At 44.2% G+C, this 16,597-nt stretch overlaps 1 protein-coding gene across 1 annotated transcript; it reads left to right on the plus strand.

Annotated features, from left to right (window-relative positions):
- The first annotated feature begins 114 nt into the window (after window positions 1-114).
- Window positions 115-15,409, plus strand: LOC119374578 (galectin-4). The gene is made up of 8 exons (XM_037644746.2): window positions 115-431; window positions 522-607; window positions 694-886; window positions 4,603-4,731; window positions 10,144-10,215; window positions 11,133-11,224; window positions 12,181-12,361; window positions 15,145-15,409. Exons 1-8 carry the CDS (start codon window positions 351-353, stop codon window positions 15,286-15,288), a joined length of 978 nt encoding a protein of 325 aa, XP_037500674.1. The 5' UTR covers window positions 115-350; the 3' UTR covers window positions 15,289-15,409.
- The last annotated feature ends 1,188 nt before the right edge of the window (window positions 15,410-16,597 follow it).

Here is a 16,597-nt window from a genome sequence, read left to right on the forward strand (position 1 = left end):
AGATTCACTTATATTACATATTAATTTCTAAACAATATTGTGTAGAGGCCACCCAGGTATAACCACCAGGTATGTTACTGTACGGTGTGGTCACGTGTGATGGTGTTGCTTGCAAGTTGCTTGTGTTGCAGCTGTGGCAGCTGCACACCGTATTTAGAAGTGTCGGATAAATCACGCGTTCTTTGCATCTTCACTGTCTTGAGTCCCTACGCATCTCTCAGATTACCTGTCAATCGGACATCCACTCGCGCCACAAGGGACTGAGATTATCGAGGTTTTGCCGCGCAAGCAGATAGCGCAGCCAGCGCGGGGCGTCAGCTGCACAGCAGTCGCGCAGCCCCCGCTGTTGTATGCAGATGACAGCGGCCAAGGTATCGTCGGTGCATTCTATCCCGCTGTATCCGGAACCACGCTTGGTGATATTCGAACCGGTATGCTTTGATCTGGGCGTGGCGCACTGGGCGGAGGCGTGACGCATTTGGGCAAGTACTCTTTGGACGATCACTTTCTCGTTCCCGCAGGCGATGCCAATGGATCACCCCCTCGAAAAGCTTGAGCCGGGCACGATCATCGAGCTGTCGGGCCATGTTCTCGGCAGCCCCAAGAGGTAATTAATGTCACGCGTCGACGATCGGCGAGTCAATCGAGCGATCACCGCACGGATCTCACGTACGCGGTATCTGTGTGCTTCAGGTTTAGCATCAACCTCGTGACAGCCGGCGGCGACATCGCGCTGCACGTGAATCCGCGCTTCGACGTCGGCAACACGGTCTTCAACACGTTCCGCAACGAGGATTGGGAGGAGGAGGAGGTAGTCCAGCGCCTACCCGTGCAGCAGGGGCACAACTTCGACTTCATGATACTCGTCGAAGAGATGGGCTACAAGGTGCGCTGCCGCCCCCATCATCTCTCTCTAGGTGTGGCAGTTTTACTGTGTTGAGCGATAAGCTCTCACAATGAATCGCGCTAACATTCCACTGAATATCGTTGGAACGTTGACTACTCTATGCGATGCTAGAGTGAATGTTGATTCTAGGCAGGAGATTGTCCCATTAGAATCGCCCGCGCTTTCAGAACTGCTTCAGGATTTGCTGCACTTTGCAATTCTTTTTGCCTGCCGAGTGTGGGTGCAGAATCAGTACTTTATTGTGGTATTTTTTTCAAACAGTGCAGGCTTTTCACAGAACGAATTCACAGCATTATTTTCACCTATGAGAGAGTTATGCATTGCAAGCCTCATGCATGTCATTCCTTGATGGATCTGCATGAGCAAGAACTGTCACTAGTCCTTGCGTGAACTGTCTGTAAACTAGTGAATCAGTTGACGAAGTGCAGGTCAAACCAAATGTACCTTGTCTGTTATTCATCAACGGCGATACGTAGATGAAGGTAGCCATCGAAGGCAAGCTGTCCTGTGTCGCGTAGTGTCAGCTTTGAAGTGAATGATAGCAAATGTGGTCTGGTTGGAGGACTGGAAAGCAAAATAAAGAGAACCAAAGGCCAAGTACTCTGAGATAGACAAGAAGGCATTGCTCATGCGCAGAAGTCAAGCAACTGTAAAAGCAGCATGTGCATAAGCACTGCTGGAAATGTACCACAGAGAAAAAGAGGGGCAAAAGATAAGCAGGAGGCAGAGGCCGTGACTCATGACAAGAGAAGACAAACATTTTGCATGCTGGCCGGTCAGGGCAACTGGGATATGGGAACTTCCATGCAGCTTGCCTTCTTCCTCAACTGCCACCCCACATTTTTTTTTTACTTCTGGCAAGACTTATACTGCTAAACCCTCATAAAATATTCTTAGTTGTATCTAGAATGTTTTTGGATTTGCCCTTCATAACACCTGGGTACAGCCAAAACTTCAGATGAGGTTTAGTGTACACTCCTTCGAAGAAAATGGGGATTTCCTAGCCAGTTCTCTAGATCATGTCGGTACTGTCCGGTCTCAGAATAGTGTTTTGGTTGACAGAATATGACCCTACACAGACATCACAGTGGACGCACCCACATTTGTAAGCATTCGCATGTGCTCAATACATAATGGCACAATTCAAAGACAAGACACGTATAGATAGGACATGACTCATAGCTGTTTTATTTTTTGTCCAAAACATGGCAGTTAATTGTATTTCTAGAAATGTGTGCCAATGAGAAAGAAAGAAATGAAGTGATTCCAAAAGACTGTACGATAATGGCAGGACAAACCATTATCCGGGCATGTTTGATGATATTGCCTAGAATATTCTTAAAGTAAAAGAAATAACTTGTGCAACATGGTGGTGACTATAAAACAACCACCCATTAGAGGAACAAGCTTTTGGCAACGGGAGGTGTCATTTTACGTGGCCTGGCCATGTTGTCGGGAAAAGATCATTTCTCAGCTGCGTTGTGCAGCTGCCACAGCTGGCAGACAGTGTTGCCTGCTTGCTGTTCGTACAATGCACAAAGGATCGCATTGTTTGCCTACTCGCATATCCCACAAGACAGTGAATGAGTCGTACAATAGCCCTCTTCTGTGGAAAGCACTGTAATGTTCATATGTAGCATATTATTGTGAAAATCGTGCCAATTGCATTAACCAACCTAATAGGCACTCAGGATGTTTATTTTTCCGAGTTTATCTGTGTAATTTAACTTTTTTTATGGCTGCACACTTAAGTGTTGTTATAAAAACTCTGAAACACCCTTGGGTAACATATTCTTTATTTTTTATTTCAATTTAAAAATAAAGGCCCCTGGAGGCATTACATAAAGGGGGTAATGCAATAAAATGTTAGAACATGCACAATAATTTGAAAACAAAAGGACGAGGCGTAAATCTATACATAAATGAGAACAAGAAAGAGAGAGTTACAGTAACATATGCGGGAATGTAAATTAATATTGCATTAGATGATATACAACAAAACAAACTGAAGAGGCGAGAAAAAGTACACTTTGGACCATGACAGCTCTTTATGCAATAAAATTTGACGCATTAAAATGTGAAAAATACAATTACAGAATGAATGCAGCATAAGTTGGCTATTACAAAAGATTATTTAACATAAAATTGCACATAAGTAACGAAAAGGCAATGAAAAGAAAGAAAAGGTAGGGTATCTAGAAATATTGTAACAAATGTGTTTCAAATTTATATCTTATGTATTCTGTTCTTGAAAATTTAATTCGCATGCATCTGCATTGTTGCATGCCACATTGCACCCTGTCGTGATGAGTGGTCATCCTATGCTAACTTATAATCTACCTTGACTTGAACCTCCTTGAGTATACCTGCTTCAGAGCAGTTCGTATTGGAAAGTTAGTAAGCAGGATGACCTGAATCATACATTTGTGACAAGATTTATGAAAAAATTGAGTTGCGTTCATGAAAACATTTTGTCTGTTTGTCTCCGATCCTAACGAGGAGGTGGGGCATGGGTTAGTTACTTCAGGCAAGTTTATGCAGACAAGTTCCTTAAGCAGGTGAAATGAATGATTGCAGATTCACTTGAAGAAGTAGCAGCCTTAAAAACGGTTCATTGCAAAACCTAATGGATCGTTTGTTGGTCTTTGCTTTTCCAGATTTGCTGCTCTCTGTGTCTAAACCTCAATTGTGCCTAAACTCTAAAACTGTCTAAACTTCGAAAAGGCAATTGCCGCTAATAAAGTTTGCACATTTCCCACAAAAGGTGCATGTGCGAGGCAAGCATTCAAAAGACAAACATGTTATTCCAACTCCTTCCCCCCTATATGTACTACTCGTGATTTCAAAGCGTTTTGTCTTTGAAAGAAACACTTAACATGCTGCCACTTGCAGTGCGCAGGAAATTTTCTAGAGCATTTTTTCCCCACACACTATATCACAGCAACACATAATATGCTTGGTCGCATATTTTTTCGCCATCCTATACTTCAAATCTTATTGATTGATCATGCTTACAAAGTAAACCCTATGTTTAGCCGGAGGGAAAGGTACAAGAATTCGCCTTTCACATTGTCAATAAAAGAATGGAATAACCTGTCCTCCAGAATTGCCCCACTAACACAGACATCTTTGTTTAATTCAGCATTACTACCTTACCTGGAATCCTGTCACTATCGAAAATGGGGCCAGTGGGGGCGTGGGGGGCAACTGCCCCCTTAAGATTTCCGCCTGCCCCCCTTTGCCCCGTCAAGTAGAAACGTGTTCAAAACACAGCACCTAAGTTCCCAGCCTCTTTGTTCCCCCTCCCCCACTTTCCCTGAAGGAACTTACCCCCCCCCCCCCCAACCTGGTAAAACAATCCTGGCGCCGCGCCTGTTTGGAAGCAAATTTGCTCTCTCAAGTCACTTTTTCACATCCTGTATTTTGATTCGTTGTTCATCTTGTAATAACCTTTGCTATGTTTCACAAATTGCTGTACATAGAGCTGTATTACCACCTGCAATGATCTTTTGTCCGTAAAAAACTTCTTCTTTTTGTCACCCACCCCTCTGTCGTGCCCATAGTGGGCCCTCAGGATACTTGAATAAATATATGTCACGTCTGCAGGAATTTCAGAGTTCTCAGTTTGGTCGGTTATGCGAGTTGCTCCTGCGACTTTAGCGAAGCTGTGGGTTCTTACGTGTGTGTGCTTGCAGGTGGCCTTCAACGGGCTCCACTTTGCGGACTTCAAGCACCGGCTGCTCTACAGCATGGTGCAGAGGCTCAAGGTCGACGGCTGCGTCACCGTTCACCGTGTCGAGCAGCGACCACCGTTGGGTGCTCCGGTGCGTGCGTTTCTTATTGTACACCTTTGTACGTTGTGTGTGCTTCGTTGCTTAAAGGGACACTAAAGGCAAATAACAATTTATGTCAGAGTGAAAGCTCAATGTATGACGTCTAAAACGGCAATATTATCAACAGCAGTGCCCTATTTACCGAGAAATTAAGCTAAATGTATCACACGATGAGCGCCACGAGCGGCACATTTTCAAAATGATCCCGATGACGTATGAGAGTCTGCCTACAATTAATCACTACTAATCAAACTAGCAGCAATAAAAAAAAAGAACCTTCCGTGCATCAAGAGACGTAATAAAATGCTGCTTGTTCGTTTCTGTTTGTTTCATGGAAAAAACCTCTTTGGCGTTGCCATGGGGAATGGCGCTCGTGGTTCAAAGGTTCCGTTTTCGCCGAACTGCGCTTCACCTGGCGCCCTGCTTCGCTGATGCGGTCGCGTCTCAGTGGTAGTTTCGGTATCGCGTACTGCCGCGTGTGTTTTGCACGCTCATGAAAGTCGCTCTAACAGAAAGTTTGACAAAATGCCGCATGCACGTGATGTTGCTGGATGCCCGAATGGTGCACGCCGCCAGTGCACGCCGCCAGTGCATGCCGCCGCGCATTAAAGGCGGGCAACGTTGGGCACGGCAGCAGTGACGTGAGAAACACCACTTTCAGGCGGGTGATTTGAAGTGCGCTAACGCGCTGCGGACCACTAAAACGTGATTTTATTTCAAAATAAGCACTTCCTTGGCATAAAAGTAGCACTACGAGGTTTCTGGACCGCTATTTAAACAATAAACGTCGACTTAATATTTGCCTTTAGTGTCCCTTTAACTTCTCATTGTACCACCCGCCGTGGTAGCTCAGCAACTACCGCGTTGCACTGCTTAGTATGTTGGTGACAGTTCGATTCCTGGCCATTGTTCCCGGTCACAATTCCAGACCATGGCTCCCGGCTACAATGGCTGTGGCATAATGTAATGGCACAATACTGGGGCAAAATGTAAACCCTCTTGCATGCTGTAATTCTAGGTGCACGTTGTCAAATTAGTCCAGAGCCCTGCATTACTGGGCACCTCATAGTGATTTGTGCTTTTGGCACATGAAACCCCACAGTTAGTGCCTGTGTGTGTCATGTCTTCCTTTGCCCGTGTTTTTTCATGCGCTGTAATCTTCAGAACCCATCAGTTCAACTTTTCTTTATGTCCTTGGTAGTACAAACGCTGTGAAGTGCAAGGGCAAAATATTTTACCCAGAAGTGCATTATGTGTGCGTCAGGGCTGGGCAAAGATACTTTGAAATTGTATCGCGATACGATACAAGATACCCAGGCAAGAAGTATTTGAAATACAGATACAAGATACTTCCGGAACACTTGTATTCGATACAATACTTCCCAATTGTATCTTAAGATACTTCGATACATTTGCAAATTTGCTCTTATATATTCATATAATGAAGCAGGAAACGCTTATGAACAAATATCTTTACTCGGAATTTTCTTAAATGCGACCAACTTTGTTTAATTAAAAAAAATATCTATTTGAGAAAATATCTTACTTGCTCAAGGTATATTAGTTTCATTCCGAAACAACTCAGCTTAACATGAGAGCTCTTTATACGCTGCGCTGTCAATGGTTCTTGTTTGACATTTTTGTAATTAAGGGATGCCGCTTCTCTACTTGCCGACCAGCTAGCGGGTTGCCATCTGAATACAAGAACGTCAACAAGAAGCCTCCGCACGAAGGCGGAAATACCGCTGTGCTGTTCTACCTCGTCCGTAAGCGTATTACCGTTTTCGCAATGCAAGATCACCCGAAATGCAGCAACAACGCTGGTAGCGACATTTTTTTACTGACTCATCATGTTTACATTGAGGGCTTAAAACTGCAATGATTTTTATATTCTAATTATCTGCTGGAGTAAAGCGTTCGTTAGCAAGCAACATATTCACTAACGTGCAATCTTTTGAAATTTCTTCTCCGAGAGATTTATTGCCGTCGAGAATTGTCTCAGGCGTACTGTAGTGGCACAAGTCGTTGCAGGATACCACTGCTGTTCACACTATTGCCACATATAGCTCCGACTATCTCGTGATTTGCAAGAGCGAAAAACTTTTCGGTGACCTAAAAAAAAGAAAACCAATATATCTTAGTCAAATAGCAAGGCGGTTCCGTATCAATCACAGTGAATACGTTTACAGGTTGTTTCACGCAACTATAGAACCAAATGTCTAAAAAAGTGGTTAACCTCGACTGAATGAAACCACTTGAGTATGACATGTACTGCTCATTATGATATAATTTATTTGCACTTAATTGGTTGATTAACTGAGGTCATTTATGCAGCATTTTTAATATTCATTCATGACCAAGGGGTGCCATCACGTCGTAGAAGGCATTCCAAAACGACCGGTCCAATTTTTTGGTGGCGACGTACATGCTGATGAAACCAAGTGACTGCGCCGCTCGTCCGCTACCGTACTGCAGCACTCTCAAACGTGCTTCGAGCAAAACAACCGGCGCACGAAATCTCAGCATATCGAGGACGACGGAGTTTCCTTGCCGTGTGAGGTTGTCAGAAACGTTGACGCACTGTGAAGCCGATGCATAAAGCCGCGGCCGGTCATTTCGCCGTGGTCCAGGCGCCAGTTGTTTCGCTCGAAGCGCGTTTGAGAGCGCTGCAGTACGGCAGCGCACGAGGGCAGTCACGTGGTCCTGTTTCGCGGGCTTTCTTTAAAAGGGGATGCAAACGGAGGACAGCAAAAATAGCACTCATGCTGACAATCAAATTATGAGGAAAATAACCCCTTAAATAATTGAGCGCGAAGAACAAAGATACAGTATGCCAAGATATGTTATTTTACGTAACTGCTTCTTCTACGGCATCTAGCATCAGCACCGGTGGAGCGACAGTTTTTAGAATCTAATGTGCATATAAGCCAATCTCATCGTATGTAAGTCACTTACATCCACGAGATCTTTTAAATCGCTGTCGTGTGAAAGCCGCGAGACGCAAAGAAACCCCATTCTTGCATTCTTCAGACTTCGTAATGAAGCACCACGCAAGTAAAACTTCGATAACGACACTGTAGGAGCATCAGAATTTTCGTGAAAGGTGCCGAACCCGTTGGAGTACGTAGAACAGTGAGTGTTGACGAGGAAGGGTCATGGCACCGAAAAAAGTAAAAAGAAAGAAAAAATAGCGAGGAAGCGAAGTTGGACTGTGCGTAGACCTTGGCGGGCTTGCTTTTGTCGAGATCGCGCGAGCGCCACCACGTGACTGTGCTCCACCAGTAGGCTCGCGCAGACCTCATCTCCTGCCATCGCTGGAGAACTCTGGCAGATATATAAAAGAATGTCACTGTCGTTAGTTTTATTCAAGTAGCTTAGTAGCAGCAGTATCTGCTTTAGAAGCGTAGTTCAGCCACCGTTTATTGCTCCTACAGTGTCGTTATCGAAGTTTTACTTGCGTGGTGCTTCGTTACGAAGTCTGAAAATAAATAAAATAATTGTTTCGCTCGGTGTTGTTTCTGTAGCAGTATCTTGTATCTTAAGATACACGATACATAATTGAATGTATCGGAAATACAGATACAGATACTCGTTTTGCGAAACGTATCGTGATACAGATACAAGATACCCAAGGAGTATCTGAGATAGTATCTAAGATACATGTATCTTCGATACTGCCCAGCACTGGTGTGCGTGATGCACAGCTTATTGCGATAAGTAACTCACGTGTGCCTAGTCACTAGCTCCCTTGAAGAAGGCAAGCCCACCTGTCAAAACAATGGCTCCAATGACAACCCGTGTTCAAGAATTTTTCATCTCTTTAAGCTTCCGTATTCCTCTGAACTTCTGCCTTATTTGGATAGTCACTAGTTGCCACTTGTACCTAAGTGAGTAAAAGTTCTAATGCATGTAATGCAAGCAAGACAGATGATGTGGGCAGGTGAAGGCTTGTATGGAAAGTCTTCAGGCAGGAAACGTCACCAAAGCCTATGTTACAGCAGTGGTACTTGTCTTCGTCTTCACCAGACTTCGAACCCGGCTGGTTGATGTCCCAAAGCAACTCTGGCTATGAGAGGTGCCATAGGGGGGGGAGGGCTCTGGATAATTTCCAATCACCTGAAGTTCATTAATGGTTTTACTGGCATCGCATAGTATACGGGCCTTTAGCATTTCACCTCTATTGAAACACGATCGCCGCGGCCAGAATCGAACCTGTGTCTTTAAGTTCAGCAGATGAGCACCGTTACCACTTGGTAAACCATTTGGTACCAAACCGTTTTGGTAACAAAACCATTTGGGAAACAAAACCATTTGGAAAACAAAACCATTTGGTAAACTAATTGTGAAAAGAATAACAAGAACAAAAATGACATTCTTGTAAACGACTAACAGCCAGAAAGGCGATGGAAATGGTGGCAACAGTGGCTAAAAGAAAATGGGGGAGTGACAGGTTGTGGTGAAACGCAAACAAGTCTATTTGCTGAGACACGTTATCTACGTGTCAGAACTGGCAGCACACTGATAGTCGTGGAATGTCCGTTTTGAATGGTATACGCCTCCCAAATCTTAAGTAGTAGAAACTTGTCTCAGTACAGCGCAGACGTTAGCAATAATGGCTCAACATCTACAAGTTTTGCTGTGCACACAGATGTGTGCTGTATTTAAATTATTTAACACTTGCCTCTGTTCTGAGGTAGTGTGTATGTATTTTTTATTTGCTTATTCGTATTCATCAATATACTTACATCACTCACTCATTCACTCGCTTGCTTGCTCAATCAATCGAATAAATCACTCATTCTTAATTACCATGTTTGCTGTGTCTGAACTTAAGCATCTCAATGAATTTAAATGCTTGTCATGGTTTGCTCAGTAGCTAATTAAGTAATTAAGTTTGTGGGATCATCTAAACCACTCTTAAAATCCAATTCTTTGCTTTTGCCGACATTGAAAACCATCATATACGTTCTTTCGTACAATTTCTACACGGTCACAGATGATGTGTTGGAGTTACGGGATAAGCGCCAGGAGAAATGACATGCTATTAGAGTCGGCAAAAAAAAAAAAGGTAGGAAAGTAGGTGGCACGATGAAAATGAGACATTTTTAAGCATAAGATGTAGTCATCTAACAAATGATGAGGGTAGTAGGTAATTGCAGCCTGCTATGAGAATTGCAATCTCAGTTTATTCGTGCGTGTTGCGTTCACCGATTACCAAGCTTGTTGTGTAGGTGTCACTTTCTGGCCCTGTGGTTCACGCTTCTTCCATCGCAAGTGCTACACGAAGCCTTTATTTTGCACTGTACATAAACAGGCTGATTATTATTATTGTTCTTGTTCTTGTTATGAACTTGAGCCAATATTTTAGATGTGTAAAACAAAGACTTGCTGTTTTGCGTGCAGATGCCCCCCATGGAGGGCTGCCAGCAGCCGGAACAGCCTCTGCCAGTTGAACCGTGCGTTGTGTACAATCCGGTAATTGATTTCTCTTACTTGCTCTTCAACCATGCACGTGTCGCAACTCACAACGCATAGCAGCTGTAGCCGAGAGACCTCCTTGAAAAGATGCAGAAGGACAACAGGTAGGCCAGGATAGGCCAAGGATAGGAGAAGTGTCAGCAAGCGAACAGAGCATGTAGCTTGCCACAGCTAGTGTTGTAGCATGATTTTAGCGATGATAGAGCATCCCCTGAGCCTTCATAATGCCAATAGTAACAACTTGATGAGGGCTAGTTGGTTCATAATTACAACAAAGAAAGTAACAGCGCGAATGGAACAAGGACAACCACAGCGCTTGTCCCGTGGTCTTCGTTCCTTTGTCGTCCTTGTTCCATTTGCACTGTTACTTTCTTTTTGTTCTAATTCATGATGCCAGGAGTGGTATTTTCAGGTGTTAACTTTCAGGGGGCACATTCACTTTCGCTCGACTCTAGATGCTTTGTTGTATCCTGACAACAGCAGTTCTGGCGCTGTGCCGAGATTGCTTTCTTCTTACCTGGTGCCTGCTCGTGAAAGCATTGTGAAGGTTATTGTGTGTTTATTAGCGGTCGCGTAAAGATATCGTTCCAGTAATAGTAATTGAGTAGATCCATGGTGTCATGCTGCTGATTGATAGTGTTCATGTAGGGCAGAGATCGCTCCGCAATGTTGAGACTAGTGCATCCCCTGCCAAGTGCTGTAATGCTCCAAATTGTGTTGAGCATGCATGACCGTTGCTTCAGGTGCTTCAAGAAAGGTGGAGGTGAGAAACAGTGACAGGAAATAGTTGAATATGTGATGGGTCCTGGTACTCTTGGCACTATGAATGCAAGCATGCTAAAGGTAACGATAGATTTGCTTGTTGATATGGCTGGAGAATGCTGACAAACTCAGAATTGTCCTCTGCCACGCAGCCAACGCCATTCCTGCACATGCTGCCTGGCGGGCGCCTGACACCCGGTCTGATGGTCTACGTCAGCGGCCGACCACACAGCGAGGCCACCTCGTGAGTCATGCTAAAAAAGTATTCGATACTTAATTCACTCCTGACACTGTTTGATCTGTATCAGTCATGCAAGTCATTGTTCACACGCCCCTATAGTTGGTTACAACCTAAGAAAAAAAAATGTCAGCTCCGCCCACAACCATTGCTGTCTTTCTCACAGAGAATTTGAATAAATGCTCCACCCTATGGGGCTTACCCATTTTCAAACTGTCAAGCACTTCTCCAGTTTTTCACTTAGTTGACTACCACACAGACACTCACTTGTGTTGCGGATTTTCGGCTGGAAACTTGTACGTCCTGGTAAATTTTTCCAGGGATTCAGACATTGCTGCTCAGCCAAACATAATGTTTCAGGTAGTAACGACAGACCTTTAACTCGTAATATGCATAGTGTTTAGATCAGCCTAGAAAAAATACTTACGGTTTGAGCAAAATCGAGCTAGCACGACTGCATTTCGCAGGTGAAGGGCAGGCGGGCCGCAATTCTGTGGGAGGAGCCAACGTTTTTTAGATGTGAAGCATCTTATAGCGGAGTTCAATCCGGTGGTGGTGGTGTGCGGCATGATCACCCTTACTGCGCAAGCCCTCTCCACTTCCCCTCCCCCACCTCCCTCCCCATCACCCCTCTCCACTTCCCTTCCCCCTCCCTCATCCCTTCCCCCTCTTCCCTCCTCCTGTCCACTTCCCCTCTCCCTTTTCCCCTCTCACCACTCCCCCTCTGAAACGCGGGCTCTACATGCCGAAACACTGCTTCACATCGCCTCATGGTCCCCTTTAGCAGGAGATGGCGTGATTTTTTTTCTTAGGTTGTAACTGAGTATAGCGATTTCGATTGCGTATACATTGCAAGCAGGGGCCGTATTTCAGTCACAAGCAATCCATGGTTGCATTATTACAAATGAAATCGGGTTGTTAATCCGTCCGTGGGACTGAAGCTCTATGCAATGCCCGCACAGGTTCTCGCTGAACTTCCAGTGCGGAAGCCAGGGCTCGGACATTGCATTCCACTTCAATCCGCGCTTCCATCGCAAGGAGATGGTGCGCAACAGCTTTCAGGATGGTGACTGGGGAACGGAGGAGCGCAAGTGCCACGGCTTCCCCTTCACACCCGGGGTGCACTTTGATGTGCTCATCCGGGTAAGCCTTTCCTTCCTCCCTCCGACAGACTCTTATCTATGCAAACAGCCAAAAAGGAGATCGACTACCCTCTGGGTATTACTAGTAATGGTGGATTAGAGTGGTTGTTACAGAACACTCTGGATGCTCCAAAAAATTGATGTGAAAGAACAACTAAGCATTACTGCTAAAATAAGCGAATCAATACATGATAACAAAACAGGAACATGGCTTGCATACCTGCTTGGTCTCATTGTAGAACTTTAAAGCTGTTGAATTCACCACTTTATAACACGGTCAGAGCGCTCTCAAACGACCACTCGAATATGCCATAATACAGTTGTCACACGGGCAATTTTTTTCACGATCGGGGCCAATCCAGATAAGGCTTGATCCGGATCAATTGCTGTTACACCGTAACTTCTAATCGTGATAAGGCCCAATTAGAATTGAGATGATTGTGATGTGTGCATCACGATCTGGCTTCCAGGTCGCGATTTGCTTCCGTCAGCACCTAACTCAATCCAGATTAGTCTTGACCACGTAGCAGTGACCATTGTCAATTGCAATCAAGAAATCCTATCCGGATTTAAAGATTGATCATGATTTAAAGTGCCCGTGTGACACCAGTATCAAATACCACTCGGAGCTAGCACAATACACTCTGTGTGGCTGTGATTGACGGGGTGCTCACTTGAAGAAGAGGAGCATGGTCTTTACGCAAGATTGTATTTTATTGAGTTGGGTTGGTTTATGTTAGGTTGGAAATTTGATTGTAACAAAGTGCCATTTTTGACGACTTCATTATGATCGAGAGTATTTCATTCACTCGTGCATTTGCTTACCCGCATAGCACTGCCCTTCCTTTGCTGTGGTTTGGCACTGTGATCCCCACAACTAAAGACCACTGGCCTCTCTCTAACACTAATTCATTCAAAGGCGAAACACACCACCTCAATTCGGGATCCTTTCCATGATAACCTAATTTACTCATTTGAAATAGTTCAGAATAACTTGACACGCTTCATTATGTATAATTATGCCCAAACCACAAGTGTTACTAATACGAATTCGAGCCTTGAACTACCATCTCTATCATCCCGCCGTAAAATTTACTGCTTGCGTATTTTTTTACTGCATACAGTAGAACCCCGCTGTTACGTTCCTCACTGCTGCGTTTTCCCGGCTGTTACGTCGTTTTCCGCCGGTCCCGGCATAGCTCCCATAGGATACAATGTATTGGGAACCCCGCTGTTACGTCGTAACTGTCGGACCGTTCCCGTATGATACATCGCGAAGTGCGCCCGGAGCCGACCGAGTGACTACCAAAGAGAGCGGCCATGGTGCATTTTCACGCAGCTTGGCCTCGTTTGACCGTAATATTAGCCGCATGAGAGGCGCAAGCAACAGAATCTTTCAATTGATGCAAACAAAAAGCATGGCCTTCGAGATTCAAATTGCAAAAATGGCGTCTATGACGTAACTGCTCGCGAAAGCAAGGCCTTCGAGATTGGCATTCACTTCTGCCATCGCGTTGGCGTAGACTCATCATCATCGTTATTTGTCGGAGAACGGGAGGAATTCGAGCTGGTTGGAGCTCGCATGGTCGTGCGTGCGGTTCGCGGTCGGACTCGCCGCGCCGGTCGTGATTGCGTGTGCTTAGTTCTTTCATGCCTACAGCTGTTGGTGTTAAAAAAATCACATACGTTGATTACATTTCCGTGGATGAGGCCGTCCTAAGCTCCGCGTTTCTATCCATGACTAGATCGCGGCTGAGCGCGCCAATTTTCGTGCTGCTCGTAAGAATTGAAATAAAATTCTGTACCACTAAATATTTTGCCGTTTTTCCTGTTTTTCGGCTCTTACGTTTCCCGTCTCTTACGTTTATTTCCTACGGTCCCTTCAAAAACGTATCAGCGGGGTTCTACTGTATTTCATCATTGTTTATTACACAATGCCTTCATCTCTCCTCCCCAGTATGTATCATCATGCGCCTATCACAGACACAAGGTTGCCATTTCTTTTTTTGGGGATTGGGACTTCCACTTTCCATAACTCTTTCCTTAGGACTTTGAGGATTAAAACCATCTTTCTGTTCTCATTGCAGACATTACTGATCATCAAAGTTTCCGGACAACTTTAAAGGGGCACCCAAAACAATAAATTACCTAGTTTTAACTGATGAATTATGCTCAGGAAATTCAAACGTTGTTGGTTTCACCACCATAGGTTTATTAGTAGATGAGGAAATTGGTGTCAAAAGTTTCACTTTTAAATTTCCCGACGAAATCTGCAGTGGCGACGTCACGGATTTTAGAGTGCTCTTTCGTATTTTGGCGACATTGACTTAACGAAATTTCCTGAAGCTTGGTACTATAATTAAGTCAAGTCTCTGGCTCCCTCAGAAGGCAGTGCACTTTATTTTTACGGATTAGGTACGTACTACGTAGGGCCTAGTTGACTTTGTCAAAATACATGAAGTCGTGGCAACTGGTGAGGGAACTTCAAAGTGGCTTCGCCACGAGCATTTTCTTTTTGCACATTTTCTCACTTATTAAACGTCTTCTCGCAGCAAGAGTGGTGTCTGTGGTATTGCGAAAGAGGAAGTTAATAAACGAGAAAAATCGTTTTTCTCTTTAGTGTCCCTTTAAGTAACAGCAACTAATTAGTTTACCTTGCATTTCTTTTTTGTCGTTGTTGTTCCTTGTTTTCTTATGTTTACCTGTATTGTATCAGCGTTCGATACCACTTCCCTCTTTAATGCTTCGACCCCGAGAGTACAATAAATGAATTGAAATGTGCAGGTGCTGGACGCCACCTACGACGTGGCCGTCAACGGCCAGCACTACCTGCAGTTCCAGCACCGGCTGCAGCCGCTGCAGCGCGTCAGCCACTTCCTCGTCGAGGGCGACGTGCTGCTGGCATCGTGCAAGTTTCAACACTGCTGATGCCGTCACTACGAAAGGCTCGACGCTAACACTAACGGCTCACTGGTTAAACCCGAATAAAGATCTAGTCTCGAAATGTTAATGCAATATCTGTTAGAATAAAACTCTACATTTGTTTGTATTGCTCGTTGACTCATATCACTGGTGAACATGCAAAAGTGGCAAGGTTGGCGAGAGCGGGAAGCAGCAGAAAAAAGTGGACATGGGACAAGCGTTTGGCCCGAGACCATCCCTTTTTCTTTTGTGCTGTGCGTTTTCCCCACCCGCTAAGTTTGTCACGAGTATGTTCCAAATGGGCCCACAGCAAGTCTTTTTCATGAATCCTTTGAGATGCTTTATACGCAACTGTGTACACCGCTTGTTTTTGCTAGTTGTTTCAACTAGTAGTGAAGAAAGAGCAAGATACATTGGGCTTTAATTGGATGAATTGAACCTCCTGCCTAATCAGTGTGTTTTCATTTAACTTCATTTTGCAGTGTACTGTTGCAAATGATCACTCTGCTGAAGGCGCTACCACGTTGGACGAGTCGTTCAATGGGCTGCTTTCTGCGAGCCACATCAAAAGCATAATTTTTCTTTGCTCGAAATGAACATGACCGAAAATGAATTTGCGCTATATTTCTAGCCTGAGGTTTGATTCTGTTAATGCAAAAACAGAGCATAAACGACTTCAGAATAAATTGATATTTAATTGCAAGTGAATGAATATTGATTACTATAAATTGCATAAATCGACATATGAGATTATTTTTGTTCCACTAGAATGTCAAGTGCCTTGAAATAATGTGTAAATTTGACGCATATACAAACAGTTCTTCATGGGTGGCATCTGAAAGGGTAAAAAGAAATGGTTTGTAGGCAGAGTGATGCTTAAAAAAATAGTGTTTGGCATATATATTTTCGTGCAAAAACAATATATATATATATATATATATATATAGTAGGCTTCCTGCAAAGCAGTTCTGGCTGTATTTTCCAGGTGGTGATGTATGCGTCGTGACAGAAGACATTGCGAAGCAGAACATGAGAATGAAAGGAATTTGGCATCAAGAAGAATATTGTACTATACTACCTTCAATGTTCATGTTGAAAAGGTACACAGAACAACATGTGTTGTCAGATGCGAGATAGTTGTACTGGTAACTAGTAGAGCTATCTCCTAAAGGCGCAACGAAAAAAACTGCATGGTCTCTTGCTGGCCTGCTGTACTTTTTGTGGAAGAAATTAAGTATTCAGATGCCATGGAGGGAGCTTGAAGACCTACCAGCGGCTTGGGAAGCCATATAGAAGATGAAACCGTTTGCGCTAA

Source organism: Rhipicephalus sanguineus, chromosome 11 (assembly GCF_013339695.2).
Source record: "Rhipicephalus sanguineus isolate Rsan-2018 chromosome 11, BIME_Rsan_1.4, whole genome shotgun sequence".
Classification (NCBI taxonomy): Eukaryota; Metazoa; Arthropoda; class Arachnida; order Ixodida; family Ixodidae; genus Rhipicephalus; species Rhipicephalus sanguineus.

What these genes read in the sequence shown, in the direction of transcription:
- LOC119374578 (XM_037644746.2), top strand. Translation starts at nt 351, where the DNA reads ATGCAGATGACAGCGGCCAAGGTATCGTCGGTGCATTCTATCCCGCTG. An exon ending in GACCACCGTTGGGTGCTCCG is followed by an intron (nt 4,732 to 10,143) that starts GTGCGTGCGTTT and finishes TTTTGCGTGCAG; the next exon opens with ATGCCCCCCATGGAGGGCTG. An exon ending in CGTGCGTTGTGTACAATCCG is followed by an intron (nt 10,216 to 11,132) that starts GTAATTGATTTC and finishes TCTGCCACGCAG; the next exon opens with CCAACGCCATTCCTGCACAT.